The 15,959-nt window shown below is 38.1% G+C and overlaps 1 protein-coding gene across 1 annotated transcript in view; it reads left to right on the top strand.

Annotated features, from left to right (window-relative positions):
* The window catches only part of PLCH1 (phospholipase C eta 1), a 235,674-nt gene that overhangs the window by 149,665 nt on the left and 70,050 nt on the right, over window positions 1-15,959 (top strand). Inside the window, exon 6 of the mRNA XM_047785222.1 lies at window positions 3,225-3,395. Coding sequence (XP_047641178.1) covers window positions 3,225-3,395 — 171 coding nt within the window. The remainder of the gene's footprint in view (window positions 1-3,224; window positions 3,396-15,959) is intronic.

Here is a 15,959-nt window from a genome sequence, read left to right as displayed (position 1 = left end):
TCTAGTGTTGTTGTGAGGTGTGGTGTAGGTTTCAGACTTGGCTTGGATCTGGTGTGGCTGTGGCTGTGGCTGTAGTTCTGATTCAACCCCTAGCCTGGGAACTTCTGTATAAAAAGACCAATAAATAAATAAATAAATAAATAAAAGTGAGTTTTGTCAAGTTGAAGATGGTGCAAAGACAGTGTTAGATTATTAGTAAATACTAGAATGTTAACTTAGGAAAGGCTGTTATTTGGAGATAAATCATGTTTTGCAATGATTTTCTAAGAGACTAGGTAGGTGACATTTTGTATGTGTAAAAATAAGTAGAGGGGTGATATTTTATGATGTTAAATGTTTTGTGTTTCCTTTGTTTTCTAACCACATGTCCTCAGAGGTGCTAAGGGCAGGAACAATATGAGTTGCAACAATTAGTGGGAGGTGGGTCTGTGACCCCTTACAGTCACAGATACGGTGGAAGCTGGATATGGTTTGTGCTGGGTGAACTTGGCCTGCTTACACTGAAGAACAACATGAGAGGAAGGAAAGAAAAGGAAGGAATGAGATATGCTATAGGAGAAGCCAGAGATGGAATGAGGGACATGGGCGGGGAAATAAGTTGTCCCAGAGTGAATTGTCTTTTAAATTTTATGGAAAGGTTTGCCATGTTCCAGGCCCCCCTTGTGACACCTTACTTTTGCCCTGTTGTGAGCCCCACCTCCCCTTTCTGTTCCTTCCCATTCACAAGAATGGAGAGATAGCTCCTCATTAAATCAGAGAGGCCAGGAATTCCTGTGGAGGTTAATGAACCCTGCTAGTATCCATGATGATGCAGGTTCAATCCCTGGCCTTCCTCAGTGGGTTAAGGATCTGGAGTTGCTGTGAGTTGTGTTGTAGTTTGCAGATGCGGCTCAGATCCTGCTTTGCTGTGGCTGTGGCACAGGCTGGTGGCTACAGCTCTGATTAAACCCCTAGCCTGGGAACCTTCATATGCCATGGGTGTGGCCCTAAAAAGACAAAAAAAAAAAAAAATTCAGGCCAAACTCCAAGAGGAGGGGCAGCCTATACTTATAAAAATTTTGGGACACCATGGCAAAGAAGGGTTAAAAATCGGACTGCAGTGACTCAGGTTGCTGCAGAGGTACAGCAGCCCAGCATAGTGGATCAAAGGATCCAAAGTTGTTGCAGCTATAGTGTAGGTCACAGCTGTAGCTTGGATTCAGTCCCTGGCCTGGGAACTTCCATATGCTTTGGGTGTGGCCCTAAAATAAGAAAAAAAATTGAGGGGTAATTTTTTGAAGTATGATGAAGTAACATTAGATATTGAACTATTTTTACTTCTATATATATACCTCCCTTCAGACACTTTTTATCTCTAATTTTAGAGGGTAAACCAGGAAATGTTTATGAGATCAAAGTAAATGCTGTAGAGAATTTTTAAGAAAACATTAAGATCTCTTTTTATGAGTTTAGATTTAAAGCAGCTGGGCTTCTATTGTACATAAAATATTTCTGTCATAGGTCTTGCAGTTAACAGAGTTCTGTGAGTGCTCAGGGTGGAGTGATGGGAACAAGGATCTCAGTAGTATTTTAAGGAACATTTTATTTTCAATTCAATTTTTGAATTGCTGGTTGAGACATTAAAACCTTTCTAGAATTTTCTTTGCCTTTTTGTTGCAGTGCAAGACTCAACTGATTTTTAAAATAATGATCTTTTAAGGTGTGGATAACTTTTTTTGAAGTCTCTGGTTATTATTTATTTTATTTTTTTGGCTGTGCCAACGGTATGTGGAATTTCCCCGGCTAGGGATCAAACCCATGCCACAGCAGTGACAACTCCAAATCTTTAACTGCTAGGCCACCTGAAAACTCTGATGCTATTGTTTAAACTTCAGAGTTTTACTGTTCTTAACTTCTTAATTGTTCTGCAGCTCTTCTGCTTTAACTTCTTAATTATTTAAGAAATTCCAAGGAAGTCTTGAAAATATGTTTTTTCTCTCTATTCGGGGCTAGATATTTTGAAACAAAGCTATGACAGAAATATGAACATTAGACCTAATTTCTTGGGATGCAAAGATTGCAACCGAGAGCCTCAAACACCAAAAATGTTGGTATTCTGTAGACAAGTCTACCTCTCCCTTTAAAATGACAGATGGCAACAGCAGTCAGCTTCACAAAGAAACTGTATGATTTAAATAGTGGTCTAAGTATTTGCTTTTAATTGATCCAAAGTTAGCAAATTTTAAAAAAATATTTTTTTATACACACTTTGACTTTCAAAGCTGTGTTTAAAACCACAAAATACCAGCTGACCATATGTTACAAAATCTATGCATTTCATGATACCATGTACTCCCTGTCAGTTTTTGTTCAGTTACAACTGTGTTCACTTAGAATAAAGATCATGTAAATGGACTGATTGCTCATTATACATCCCCAGCAGTTTTACGGTTTTATGACAAATTCAGTCAATCAGAAGGAAGGTATATGGTGAAAGATCCTCGCTTAGTAATTACTAGCAATTAGTCCAGATGGTATTTTCAGGCTTTTGTAGAGGAAAAGCAGGGAGGTACCAATGGTGCTGATAAGCTACCTATGCAGAATTAAGAGAGATTCTGTTGTTGGTTAAAAAATTACATTTGATTGAACTACAGTTCAGAAGCTGATAAAGACTGGTATTTTTGTTATGTGCTAAATGTATTTTCTCTCTTTTGCTCATGATTGGTCTTGTCCAAGATTTTCCTTTTATTTCCTCAAAAGATCAGGTTTTGTTTGAATTGCTCATCTTTGATGTTATATCTGCTTGTTTTCTATTTTGTTGCTTTCTGCTTTTGTTTATAATTTATTTCCTTCTATTTAATTTAGCTTAACTTTTTCCCTAGCTTTCAGAGGTGAATTATTAGCTCCTCTGATTTTAATCTACCTTGCTTTCTAATAAGTTGAAAGTTTCAAGTTTCTAACTATTGCTTTAACTTCATTACACAAGTTTTAATATGTGGTATGTGCATTTACTTCTATATGCTACATGTATTTAGAAATGTGTTGTTTCCAGTTTTTTATAATTTGAAACTTCTTTGAGGCTTAATATAGAGTCAGGTTTTAAATTGATCCATGTGTGCTTGAACAGAATGTGTTTACCATTTGTAAAATGTGTATTAGCCTTTTTATAGTAAATGTTACTTCCTGATACTGAATTTCCTATTTCAAACTCTCACATTGCCTGTTTTTTTCTGTGCCTCTTTCAGGAAGCTGATACAGATGAGAATCAAGGAACTTTGACATTTGAAGAGTTCTGTGTTTTTTACAAAATGATGTCATTGAGACGGGACCTTTATTTGCTGCTTTTGAGCTACAGTGACAAGAAAGATCACCTAACTGTGGAAGAATTGGCTCAGTTTTTGAAGGTGGAGCAAAAGGTATCATTAGACTGTTTAACTGAATGTTTACCTAAAAATACTTCTGAAAGATACTTGGGTTTCTCTTGGGGTTGAGTATACTTTGAAGTATAATTCAAACTTAGGATAAAGGGGTAAATATTGCAATTCCACAAAAACCTTATCTATGAGTTATTTGGAGCGTGTTTTCAGCAGCTTTTAAGAAGGAAGGCAAATTGAACACTTGCACAATTTTTTTACCTTAACCATGCATGCATGTTCATATGCATATTTTTCCACAAAGTAATGAGTATTAGGTATCTTTTAGGTACAATGGTAATGTTTTCTTTATACTAATAATGTAGGTGGGTATTTATTAACTGTAATTCTTAACTAGCAAAACAGTAATTCATTGCTAAGTACCTTTCCCCATACCTTGCTATCTGCATCTCTTCCATGTGGCTGTTCCTGAGTAGAATATTTTATAATAAACCAGTAATAGTTAAGAAAGCACTTTTCTGAGTTTTGTGAGTCATTCTAGTGAATCTTGGAAACCCAGTCGTGGGAATTGACAAAGACTTTCTCCTTAACTTTAGGAAGCCTCTTTTTTTTTTTTTTTTTGTCTTTTTAGGGTCGAACCTACAGCATATGGAGGTTCCCGGGCTAGGAGTTGAATCAGAGCTGTAGCTGCCATCCTATGCCAAACCCACAGCAACACAGGATCCGAGCCGCGTCTGTGACCTACACCATAGGTCATGGCAATGCCAGATCCTCAACCCACTGAGCAAGGCCAGGGATTGAACCCTTATCCTCATGGATACTAGTGGGGTTCATTAGCCACTGAGCTATCATGAGAACTCCTAGGAAGGCACTCTTGAGCCATTTTTTTCCTACTAGTTTCCTTCCTTTGGCCTTGTCCTCAAGAGTCCAGTTGTAGCAAGAATCCTAAGTCAGTTTCCAGAACCCCTATCCTGATATCTGATCACTCTTGATATCTAATAAAATTTCTCATCTAACACTATTTTCCAGGTGACATTTGATCACCCTGACCTGCATTTCAGGAAGAATACTGTTAGGCTGGGTTAACCAAAATCCCCTCTTATGCCTGATGTTTCCTCCTCTGGCCACTCCCCTGCTCCTTGTGTATAAACCCCCTCACTTTTTCCCCCCAGTTTTATTGGAGTATAGCTGACTTACAATGTTTCGTTAGTTTCAGATGTACAGCAAAGTCAACCAGTTATACATACACATACATCCATTCTTTTTTTCCCTATAGGCTTTCACAGAGTATTCAGTAGATTTCTCTGTGCTATATAGTAGGTCCTTATTAGTTATCTATTTTATATACAGTCGTATGTATTTGTTAATCCAACATCCTAATTTATCCTTTCCCCCAAGTTTCCCCTTCGATAACAATAAAGTTTATAAATCCCCACTTGCATTTAAAAGTGAAAGAGTTCTATACTGAGTTTTCTTTTCTCCTCTCACACAAGTTACTGCTTTTATGCTTTAGCTTCTGTCCAGTTCTGTTTTTTCCTTGACAGAACTCCCACATTTGTCATAGGCCAGGCAGAAGTGGAGTTAGTCTGAACACCTTATTTGTGGCTGGCATCTGAAGTGGGAGCAGTCCTGTGGGAATGATCGAACTCCAGATGGTTAGTGTCAGAACTGTGTTGAATTGTTGGATACATAGTTAGTGTCAGAGAATGAAAGATTTGGGCAATCAGAAAAAACACTCTAGACCTGGTTACATTCTACTTTACTTCATTACCACAATCATATATATTTTAGGGATAACAGATTCAGATTTTATACATTTTGTTGTTGCTTTCTTAAGTATTAAGCCAGGTAGTTGTTGCCACAGCTGTGGTGTCTCTCTTAGCTGCAGCTTGGATTCAGTCCCAGGCCTGGAAACTTCCATATGCTGTGGATATGGCCAAAAAAACACATGAAAAGATGCTCAACATCACTAATTATTAGATAAATGCAAATCAAAACTACTGTGAGGTATCACCTCACACCAGCTGGAATGGCCATCATCAAGAAGTCTACAAATAATAAATGCCAGAGAGGGTGTAGAGAAAAGGGAACCCTTCTTACACTGTTGGTGGGAATGTACATTTGTGCACTCACTATGGAAAATGGTATGGAGATTTCTCAAAAAACTGAAAATAGAACTACCATATGATCCAGCAATCCTACTCCTGGGAATCTCTCCAGAGAAAACCATAATTATGTAACCCAGTGTTCACTGCAGCACTATATACAATAGCCAAGACATGGAAGTAACCTAAGTGTCCATTAACAGAAGAATGAGGAGTTACCATCTTGGTGCAGCAGAAACAAATCCAACTAGGAACCATGAGGTTGAGGGTTCGATCCCTGGCCTTGCTCAGCAGGTTAAGGATCCAGCGTTGCCGTGAGCTGCGGTGTAGGTCACAGATGTGGCTCAGATCTGGTGTTGCTGTGGCTGTGGTATAGGCTGGCAGCTGTAGCTCTGATTCTACCCCTAGCCTGGGAACATCCATATGCCACGAGTGCGGCCCTGAAAAGACAAACAACAACAACAAAAAACTTAAAAAAACAAAAAACTGTCATACTAAGTGAAGTTTGTCAGGCAGTGAAGGACAAACATCATACGATATCACCTATATGTGGAATCTAAGAAAAGACAAGGGAGTTCCCATTGTGGCGCAGTGGTTAACGAATCCGACTAGGAACCATGAGGTTGCGGGTTCGATCCCTGCCCTTGCTTAGTGGGTTAAGGATCCGGCGTTGCTGTGAGCTATGGTGTAGGTTGCAGACGCGGCTCAGATCCCGCGTTGCTGTGGCTCTGGCGTAGGCTGGTGGCTACAGCTCCGATTGGACCCCTAGCCTGGGAACCTCCATATGCCGTGGGAGTGCCCAAGAAATCGCACAAAGACCAAAAATAAAAAATAAAAAAAGACAAGGATATAAGTGAACTTATTTGCAGAACAGAAACAGATTCACTTTGAAAAACCTATGGTTACCAAAGGGGACAGGTTGAGGGGAGGGATGGAGTGAAGTTTGGGATTGGTATATACACACTGAGGTATATGGAATGATGGAGCAAAGGGAACCTGGTGTATAGCACAGAGAATTCTACCCAGTACTCTGTGATAATTTATGTGGGAAAGGAATCAGAATGGATATATGTATATGTATGACTGGGTCATTTTGTTGTACAGCAGAAATATCACAGCCTTGTAAATTAACTATACTTCAATAAAACTTAAAAAAATAGAAAAAAATTAAAAAACAGCTGTAAGACAGGTAAAAAATGGGAATGGGTTAATAGAAGAATTTTTTTTCCCCAGAAAACATGCCCTTTCTTTATTTCTCTCTTTTCTGCAATTATAACTATTTCCCCATTCTCATCAGAACTCTTCATAGTATAGTGGCAAGAACATTAGACCAGGAGTCCAGAAGATCTGCATTTCACAGCCTACAAGCGTTATGGGTTGGATGATCTTGGACAGGACAGTCAATACTGTTTCTGACCCTTGGTTTCCTGATCTGCACAAAGGGGAGCTGGTAGCCCCTTTTCTTATCTCACAATGTGAGACTGAAGATTGATTGGGATGATGAGTGTGAAAGCCCTTTGAAGGAGATATTCAGAAACACAACACATTGGGAATTAAAATTAAAATGCTTAAAGATACTGATTTCCAGTTTATTTGAGCTAGTGGAGTTAACCCAATCCACTGGAATAACATTAGTGAATGTCATTTGCTAAAGGGCATGTTTTTCTTCCCTCTTTTTGGTTATATTGACATTCAAGCAGTAAATTTTAGTTGGGGAAAACAGAAGCCTGTGCTGTATGACATGTGCCCCTGGCAGATGATTACCTGTTTCTAGTTTAATTTTCTAAATCGGCTTGAAGCTACATATGGGTATAACATGAAAGAAATTATAAAAAATTATCATATATCAAGAGGCATAAACCATAAAGGAAAATACTAATATCCTGAAACTTTGTATGTGGTCTAATATATCAAACATTATAAAATTAATGTCAAGTACAAACTAGGAAAATATAATATACAAAAGAGAGAAATAGAAAATTTCCTTTAATATGGAAAGTGCTCTCGTAGACTACTGAGGAACAAAATGAATACCCAATAAAAAATGTGCAAAACATTTGAAACATACAAATAATTTCACAATAAGTCAGTAATCTATTAAAAATGTTCATCCTTCATTAGTATTTAAAAATATAAAGTAAAAGCAAGAGACCATTTTTTACCCATCATATTAGTATAGGAGGCATAGGGTGCTTGTTTTTTTTTTTTTTTAAACTTTATTTTTGGGTTTTTTTTAGGAGGGAGTAGAGAAACATCTCTACATCACTAAACATGGTATCTGTTTTTAATACTTATGGTGAACTTTTGGAATCATACAGTCTTTTTATAAAAAGAGCAGTTTTATTATTTAGCGACTTGTATGTAATTTATAAAACTTCAACCAATCCATTTTACTTCTAGTAATTCATCCTTAGGAAATAATTGTGTATGAGAAAAAGTTATTCAGTTGCGCATTTCAGCATTCTTTAAAATAGAAAAAAATTGGACGTGATCTAAATGTGCAGCAGAAGGTCATTAGTCAAGAATTTTGTGGGGTTTTGAGTTTTAAAACTGGATTTTCACAGTGGAATGAATCAGGCAATTTGATGATCCATACAGCAATAATTCATTCTTTTCTGATGGCATAAGATTGGTGTACATACCAGAGTATTCAAATTTTATGGATTTACTCAGCTGTGAAATGAAATATCACTACTGGCCACATATGTGGCCCAGGATCATAGGAAATCAAATACTGGCCCATGGGTCAGATTTTTATTTCACTGAAGCCTTTTGAAAATTAAATTTATGCCTTTGACAGGTCCAATTGCTGTTTGATTAGGACTTTGATCCTTAAAATGTGATGTGCTAAGGGAAATTCTGTCTTTTATATCTATGAAGAAGTACCAGTTAAGCAAGAAGCCAGCTGGCCGAAGTTTCTCTTCCGTTGCTTTCTTGCATCTACAGATCAAGATTGCAGACATCCACTAGTCCGTGGTTCCAAAGTCAAGGGCTGGTTGAGTCTCTTTGGTTTTTTTTTTTTTTCCCCTCTGTGTCTGCCAAAAAGCAACCTACATCTTCTCCAGAGTTCCTATTCATTGTTTGACACTGAGGCTGAATGTGTCTTGTCTTCAGTTTTTTCAGGGTTTTGGTTTAGGAGTGAGAATTTGATTCCCTTCCCCACCCGTTTGACAACCTTTTCTAGCAAGCCTCTACCTCTTTTTATCCTTTTTTTTCTTACGCAATGAGGAGTGAGGAAGAGAAGGCAGGAATATTGAAGCACCCTTATAATTTGCAGACCTTTCTAGCTGTTAGCTGAGAGCAAACACTACTTCCATGGATAAGTCAAAAGCTGATTTCTGGAGTTCCCGTCGTGGCGCAGTGGTTAACGAATCCGGCTAGGAACCATGAGGCTGCGGGTTCGGTCCCTGCCCTTGCTCAGTGGGTTAACGATCCGGCGTTGCTGTGAGCTGTGGTGTAGGTTGCAGACGCGGCTCGGATCCCGCGTTGCTGTGGCTCTGGCGTAGGCCAGTGGCTACAGCTCCGATTGGACCCCTAGCCTGGGAATCTCCATATGCCGCGGGAGCGGCCCAAGAAATAGCAACAACAACAACAACAACAGACAAAAGACAAAAGACAAAAAAAACCCAAAAAAACAAAAAAACTGATTTCTATTTATGCAGCGCTTTCGTCTGAAATATGCATCTGCATGGTTAATTCCAGAGGAATTCTTCAGAACTTTTCTGATCCCAGGCTAGAAGGCCCTCTTCTTACTGAACCTTATATATGACACAAACCTTTATGTTATCTCTTTGTGGTGGTTCTAGCTGTTGCTCATTTTGTGTCTTTATTTTTTCTGGTAAAACATTCCCTTGATTGTTATCCAATTGTAGGTGTCATTTTCGCCCTCTCCCTTCATTACCCTTTTCTGAATCCAGACTGGCTTGGTGAGAGTCATGGTTGTTCTAATCTTCTCTTTCTTGTGGGAAATAATTATAAATTCTTCTTTGCTATAGCTATCCCTTTCTGGTGCTAGTGTACCTTTATCTTTTTTTAAAAAAAAGCATTCTCCTCATCATGAAAGCATTCCTTTAAGAGCCTTTCCTGAATTTGTTTCATTTTTCTTAATTATTCACAATTAAAGCAGTTGAGAGACTGTTCAGAGTAATTATGCCTTGTAATATTTTTTCCTCCCTTGAATATAGTTCCCAAATGACATTTTCTGTGAAATAGTGACGTCTTTAAATACTTGGAAATGTGTTTAATTTTAGAATGATTTAGAGTAGCCGTTTTGGAGAGATAAATAGTTATTGTGTTTTTTTTTTTTTTGTCTTTTTGCCATTTCTTGGGCTGCTCCCGCAGCATATGGAGGTTCCCAGGCTAGGGGTCCAATCGGAGCTGTAGCTGCTGGCCTACGCCACAGCCACAGCAACTCGGGATCCAAGCCGCGTCTGCAACCTACACCACAGCTCACGGCAAAGCCGGATCCTTAACCCACTAAACAAGGCCAGGGACCAAACTCACAACCTTGTGGTTCCTAGTCAGATTTGTTAAACACGGAGCCATGACGGGAACTCCTATCGTGGTTGTCTTAGTCGAAGACTGAATGACTATTTAGAGATGTTTCTTTACTCCTTCCCGAAATAATCCAAAAATACAGTAAAAAGAGCCCTGCTTCCCGTAAAACCATAAGGTCAAAGAGAACAGGAGAGGAAATAGAAACAACAAAATCTTGAAACTTGTCTGATTTAAAGGAGACCCCAGAGCACTGAAGCTCAAGCCTATAGAGTAGGAAATTCCCGTAGCACGTTCATCTGCCCAGAAGAATGCAAGAAAGCTTAAGAATGAAATTCACATGATATTCCTGAAAGTAGGAGAGGAGCAAGGGTTGAAAACGCTAGCTTTGTTTTGAAGTCTGATCAAAATGTAGTTAGGGTTCCAGATCCTCTCCACTGCCTCTTACAGCAGGGCAACCATCCTTTCTCTAGCCTGACATAAAACTGAAAATAAGAATTGGAAGAGGCTGTACCAGAAGAATCTGGACTAAGGAATACCAGGCACACCTGAGTGTGGGCATGAAACATGGGGATTTGGCAGATGGTTTATAAAGATGGCTGCAGTAACTCCCATATCTCTGTATATGTGTCGATTTGTAATGTGACTTTGCCTTCTTCTCATCGAGAAGTGGAGTCTGTTTTTCTGCCCTTTGAATCTGGACTGGCCTTATGACTTGATTTGACCAATTGATTGTGGCAGAGTTGATGAACTAGGAACATAGGCTTCAGGGAGCCGTGGCAGTTCCACTTTTGCCCTGTTGGGAGATGAGACTCTCATGTGAGGAAGCCAGCTAGTTTCTTTGAGGAGAAGAGACCACCTAAAGAGGCCCCACCAGCACCAGCCACAGTCCTGTGGGTGAGGCCATTTTGTACTAGCTGACTATAGTCACATGACTAGATGCCTGCAGTAACATGAGTAACTTCTGGGTAAGATCAGCAGAGTAACTGTGCAGCCAGGCCCAGTCTTACTTACCACCCTACACAATGGTGAACAAGTGTGTGGTTGATGTTTTAAATCTATGAGTTTTGGGGAGGTTTGTTTCACAGAAATAGATAATGAATACAAAGATTAAGTGAATATCTGTGCATTGAAGTATGAGAACCATAACACCCTTCCAATGCTCAGATCCTAGGTTTCTCTTTTCCAGGTAGGAGACTGGGAAACATTTCCTTAGAAGAATATTACAGTTTATAATGGGCTGAATAGTAGCTTGAAAAGATATGTCCAAGTCCTAACTCTCAATATCTGTGACCTTATTTGGAAATAGGGTCTTTGCAGATGTATAAGAACAATGAGATGAAATAATCCCAGATTTTGTGTGGATCCTAAATCCACTGATGAGTATTCTTATAAGCAACAGAAAAGAAGACACAGACACACAGAGCAGATGGAAGCAGACTATGTAGTTATGACGCTCCAAGCCAGGGAATGACAAGGTTTGCCAGCAGCCACCAGAATCAAGGGGAGAGGTATGGACCTGACTCTCCCTCAAGGTCTCCAGAAGGAATCAATCTTTTAAACTCTAATTTTGGACTTCTGGTCTCCAGGGCTGAGAGAGAATACGCTTCTGTCTTGTTAAGCCCTGAGTTTATCTACTTTGTTACAGCAGCTCTAGGAAAGTAATATACCAACCTGAGGGCAAAAACTCCCTAACGGTATTCACATCAGAAATCGCCTAACAATGCAGCCCAGCCAGAGAATTCTACAATGCATCCCACTAGTCATTATGCTCTGTTAATGAATTCAGAGCTTCCAACCAATTTTTTATTGCCTTGGTTTTAAATATGTTTTTAAACAGACAATTTAAAAAGATGGGTTTTAGATAGCCGGGGTTTACCACATGTTTGAGGAAATTCTCTAAAAAAAAAAAAAAAAGACCAAGACAAACAAATAGAATAAAGAAAATTGGAGGAAATAGAGGCAATGCAGGGAGAAGGAAAGTTTAAAAATTGACATTAATACATCAGGGCAATTAAAGAAAATGCAGCCATGAAGCAAGAGCAAGATGGTGTGAGAAAAGAAGATTAAAAGGAAGAAAAGAGCAGAGAACTATTCAGTAGTTGGCTTAGAAGATAAATTTGAGAAAATCACCCAAAATGTGCAACAAAGGAATGGAAAAAAGATAAGGGAATAGTAGATTGATCCAGAACGTCTACTATCTGAATAATAGGAGTTACAGAAGATTCTGTTGCAGCACAACAGGTTGAGGATCTGGCATTGTCACTATTGCGGCTCTGGTTTGCTATGGTGGCATGGGTAAAATCCTTGGCCAGGGAATTTCCACATGCCACAGGTGTGGCCGAACAAACAACAACAGACAAGAATAAGAAAAAATAATAGGGAGGATATTATCAAATAAGTATTACAAGAAATGCTTCACACCAAAATAATAGGAATGTCTAGATTGGCAGGGCCCAAAAAATGCCAGTACTACATTCTACAGAATGTAGAAAGATCCACACAGAGACAAATCATGGTGAAATTTCGCAATGCCAAGGATAAAGTGAAACCATAAAGGCTTGCAGTAAAGGTGTGTGTGAGGGGGGCCTCATCAAATTAGTGAACAAAAACAGGTCCTGTGAAAAGGATTGGAATCAGAATGGCATCAGACTTCTTACCAGCAAGTCTGCAAGCCAAAAATCATGAAGCAATGATTTCTGACCTAGAATTTTCTACCAGGTTAATTTGTCAACCAATTATGTACACAGAATAAGAAACATAACAGAATACACAGAAAATATGTGCAATAAATAAATAATTTACTTCTCAAGTGCTCTTTGATGGAAGAGACAGAATGAAATTGGGACAAAAGCTGAGTGAAGTCCTAGAACTCAACCAGCTTGGAAAAAGGAGCACCTTTTTTACTTCTTCCTGGAAGAAGGAGAACCTTTTTTGGGCAGGAGTGGGGAGGGGGTGGGGGTAGAAATGGAATCCATGGATTACCTGTTGTCTTTGGCTGTGTGGAAAATAATCAATCTCAAGAGCCCATTAGAATCATTGGGAAGAATTTGTGATAGGGACATTACAAACTAGACAAATGGATGGGAATTCCAACAATTAAATCAGAAAAAAATTATATAAGAATAGAAACACAATCAGATTATACCGTAGACATGGTGTTAATATTTGCATACTCAGAACAGTTCACACACAGAATAGTAGTTTAATAAAAATTAAGACATAACTATTACAAGGAGGGCAGGTAGAGGGAAAAAGTTAGTTTTGCTAGACCCCAAGAGCCAAGTCTTTAACATGATAAAAAGTGATAATGTTTAAAATATGTGAAATAGAAAATAGCATTATTAACATAATAATTAGAAATATAAAGAGTCATTCCACAAGAATTGTCAAGAGATGTTGGCACTATTGCCTCTGGAAAGTGGCCCTGCGTACAGAGGGGGATATTTTGCTTTTAGTCATAAGCACCTTAGTTTTGATTTAATTATTGGATATGTTACTTTGAGAAAAATAAATTGAAAAGTTTAGCAATATTAAAATTGCCTGCAAATTCTATCATGATCTTGTGTTTGGTGGGTTTGGGGAATCATAGTTATAAAAAATATAATTATTCCTTCTGATTTTGTTTTGAAATTTGCACCTGGAAAAGCTTTGCTAGAAAACTTCTTGTAAGAAGTCTGGGGATAAAAAGTTAGTATCAGAATACGAGTACTTTATAGATCCATGACTTGGGTTTTGACAACTAGTTCATTTGAAGTGGATTGACCTTTAATGTGAGGATCAGTTGGTCTTTTCTCTTTTGGATGAGATGAAATTAGTAAACAAGGAAAAGAGAATGGAGTTCAGTCTGGAATCATCAAAGAAATAAAAAATTTCAAAAGTTAAGATTCAGAATATTCAGCTATACTAAAAAAAATTCAGTTTTAAAAGTAAGCATTTCAATTTTTCAATAAAGTGAAACACCCAGACAATAGATATAACGTAAAAGAAAAAGCTTTGGACTTTGAAGTCAGAAGGTTGAAATTGAGCCTTTAATGATTTTATGACTTGGGTTACAATGGGTGATGAGTCTCAGCATCAGTTTTTCTATCTCTACATGATGAGGATAAAGATACTAAGTTCACAAGAACTATTTAAGATTATGATTATAAATACTCTAAACTACACGACATTGAATATGTTATAAAAATCTAATCAAGTTTTCCTTAAGTTCTTCTTTTAGCACCAATTGCTTTATATAGAAAAAACAATCATCTGTGTTGAGAGAGTGCATGGCTCAGATATTGATAGCAAACAAGACTTTCAAATGAACTCCATAGGGAACAGGAAGAAAGTGTTTCATTTTATCAGTTTTGTCAAATAGAATGCAAAACAAAGGGAAAAAAGGGCAAAAAAGAACATTTACCTATGTTGAACCTTCATTCATACAGATAAACTCCAATATAACTTTCAAAGTGAGGTCTGAAAAATTCAATTGTATAAAATGCAGGGTTTTGCTGTTGGGAGGTTAATTACATGAGAGCAGGGATGGAGGAAGGATGGGAGTTGACTGACTTACATGTTAGTTCTCAATGTTATGAGGTTTTAGTGTATTTCACTGAATTAATCCTTAATACTTGAATTTTGGATTAGTTTCCATTAATTCTTATATGGTACCCAGAAAATTGTGGGCTTCCTAGGATGCATACTTATATTTCACCAATTTAGTGAATACTTTTCAAATATGATGATTTTCATTAGCACATTCTGCTTTGTATCTTCAGCTAGTAATGTGTTTTCATCAATGTTAGCTCCCCCTCAGGATAATGGGGTTTTTGTTTTTATCTTTTTTTGGATCTCATGGGCTCCTGGTAAACTCCCTGAGTCTAGTTCAAGGCCCCTACATCTCTGGACAAATGGCCTCATAAACCAAATGATAGCAACAGAAACTCAGTCTTCCAGTGGCATATGCAATTTTTATCAGTTTGGTTCTTTTTATTTTGTGAGATTATCTTTTTATTTTATTTTTTTCATTTTTTAAATGATTTTCATTTTTTCCATTATGGCTGATTTACAGTGTTCTGTCAATGTTCTGCTGCACAGCAAGGTGACCCGGTCACACATACATGCATACATTCTTTTTTCTCACATTATCATGTTCCATCACAACTGACCAGACATAGTTCCCAGTGCTATACAGCAGGGTCTCATTGCTAATCCATTCCAAAGGCAATAGGTTGCATCTATTTACCCCAAATTCCCAGTCCCTCCAATTCCCTCCCCCTACCTCTTGGTGAGGTTATCTTTTAGATTGTGTGCTAAAAGCTAGGGAGACTTACCACATGCAGTAATAGTGTAGTTTCATTTATTTACAGTATTTTTGGGGTGGTGTCTGGTAACATAGGCCTCTGAATGGAGTAAAGATTGTAATATTTACTCAAAGGTCGAATTAGCCATTATGCAGCTAGTTTTAAGGGGAAAAGCATTCTGTGCTTTTCAAACATGGGAAAAAAAAAAAGGCTGCATAACAGAGCTGTTTTTCCCTCTGCAAAAATTAAACGCTATTAAATAATCTATTTGAATTAGATTTCACTAAAACATAAGTATTGAACCTAAAAGGTAGTGGAATTTTTGAGAACTATCATTGAAATATAAGATACTGGCTCACAAGCTAGCTTCCTCTGTCATCATTCATTAGTATATTTAGATATCACTGTTAGATTGTGGGGCTTCATGGATTTTTTTTTTTTTTTGGTCTTTTTGCCTTTTTAGGGCCACTCCCGCAGCATATGGAGTTCCCAGGCTAGGGGTCTAATCGGAGCTGTAGCCACTGGCCTACACCACAGCCATAGCAATGCGGGATCCGAGCTACACCACAGCTCACAGCAACGCCAGATCGTTAACCCACTGAGCAAGGCCAGGGATCAAACCCGAAACCTCATGGTTCCTAGTCGGATTCGTTAACCACTGCGCCACGATGGGAACTCCTGGATTTTTGATTAAAATAACACATCCTTTGTTAGTATTA

Source organism: Phacochoerus africanus, chromosome 1, assembly GCF_016906955.1.
Source record: "Phacochoerus africanus isolate WHEZ1 chromosome 1, ROS_Pafr_v1, whole genome shotgun sequence".
NCBI lineage: Eukaryota > Metazoa > Chordata > Mammalia > Artiodactyla > Suidae > Phacochoerus > Phacochoerus africanus.
The sequence above is the reverse complement of the archived record's forward strand: the minus strand, read 5'-3'. Positions and strand labels throughout refer to the sequence as shown.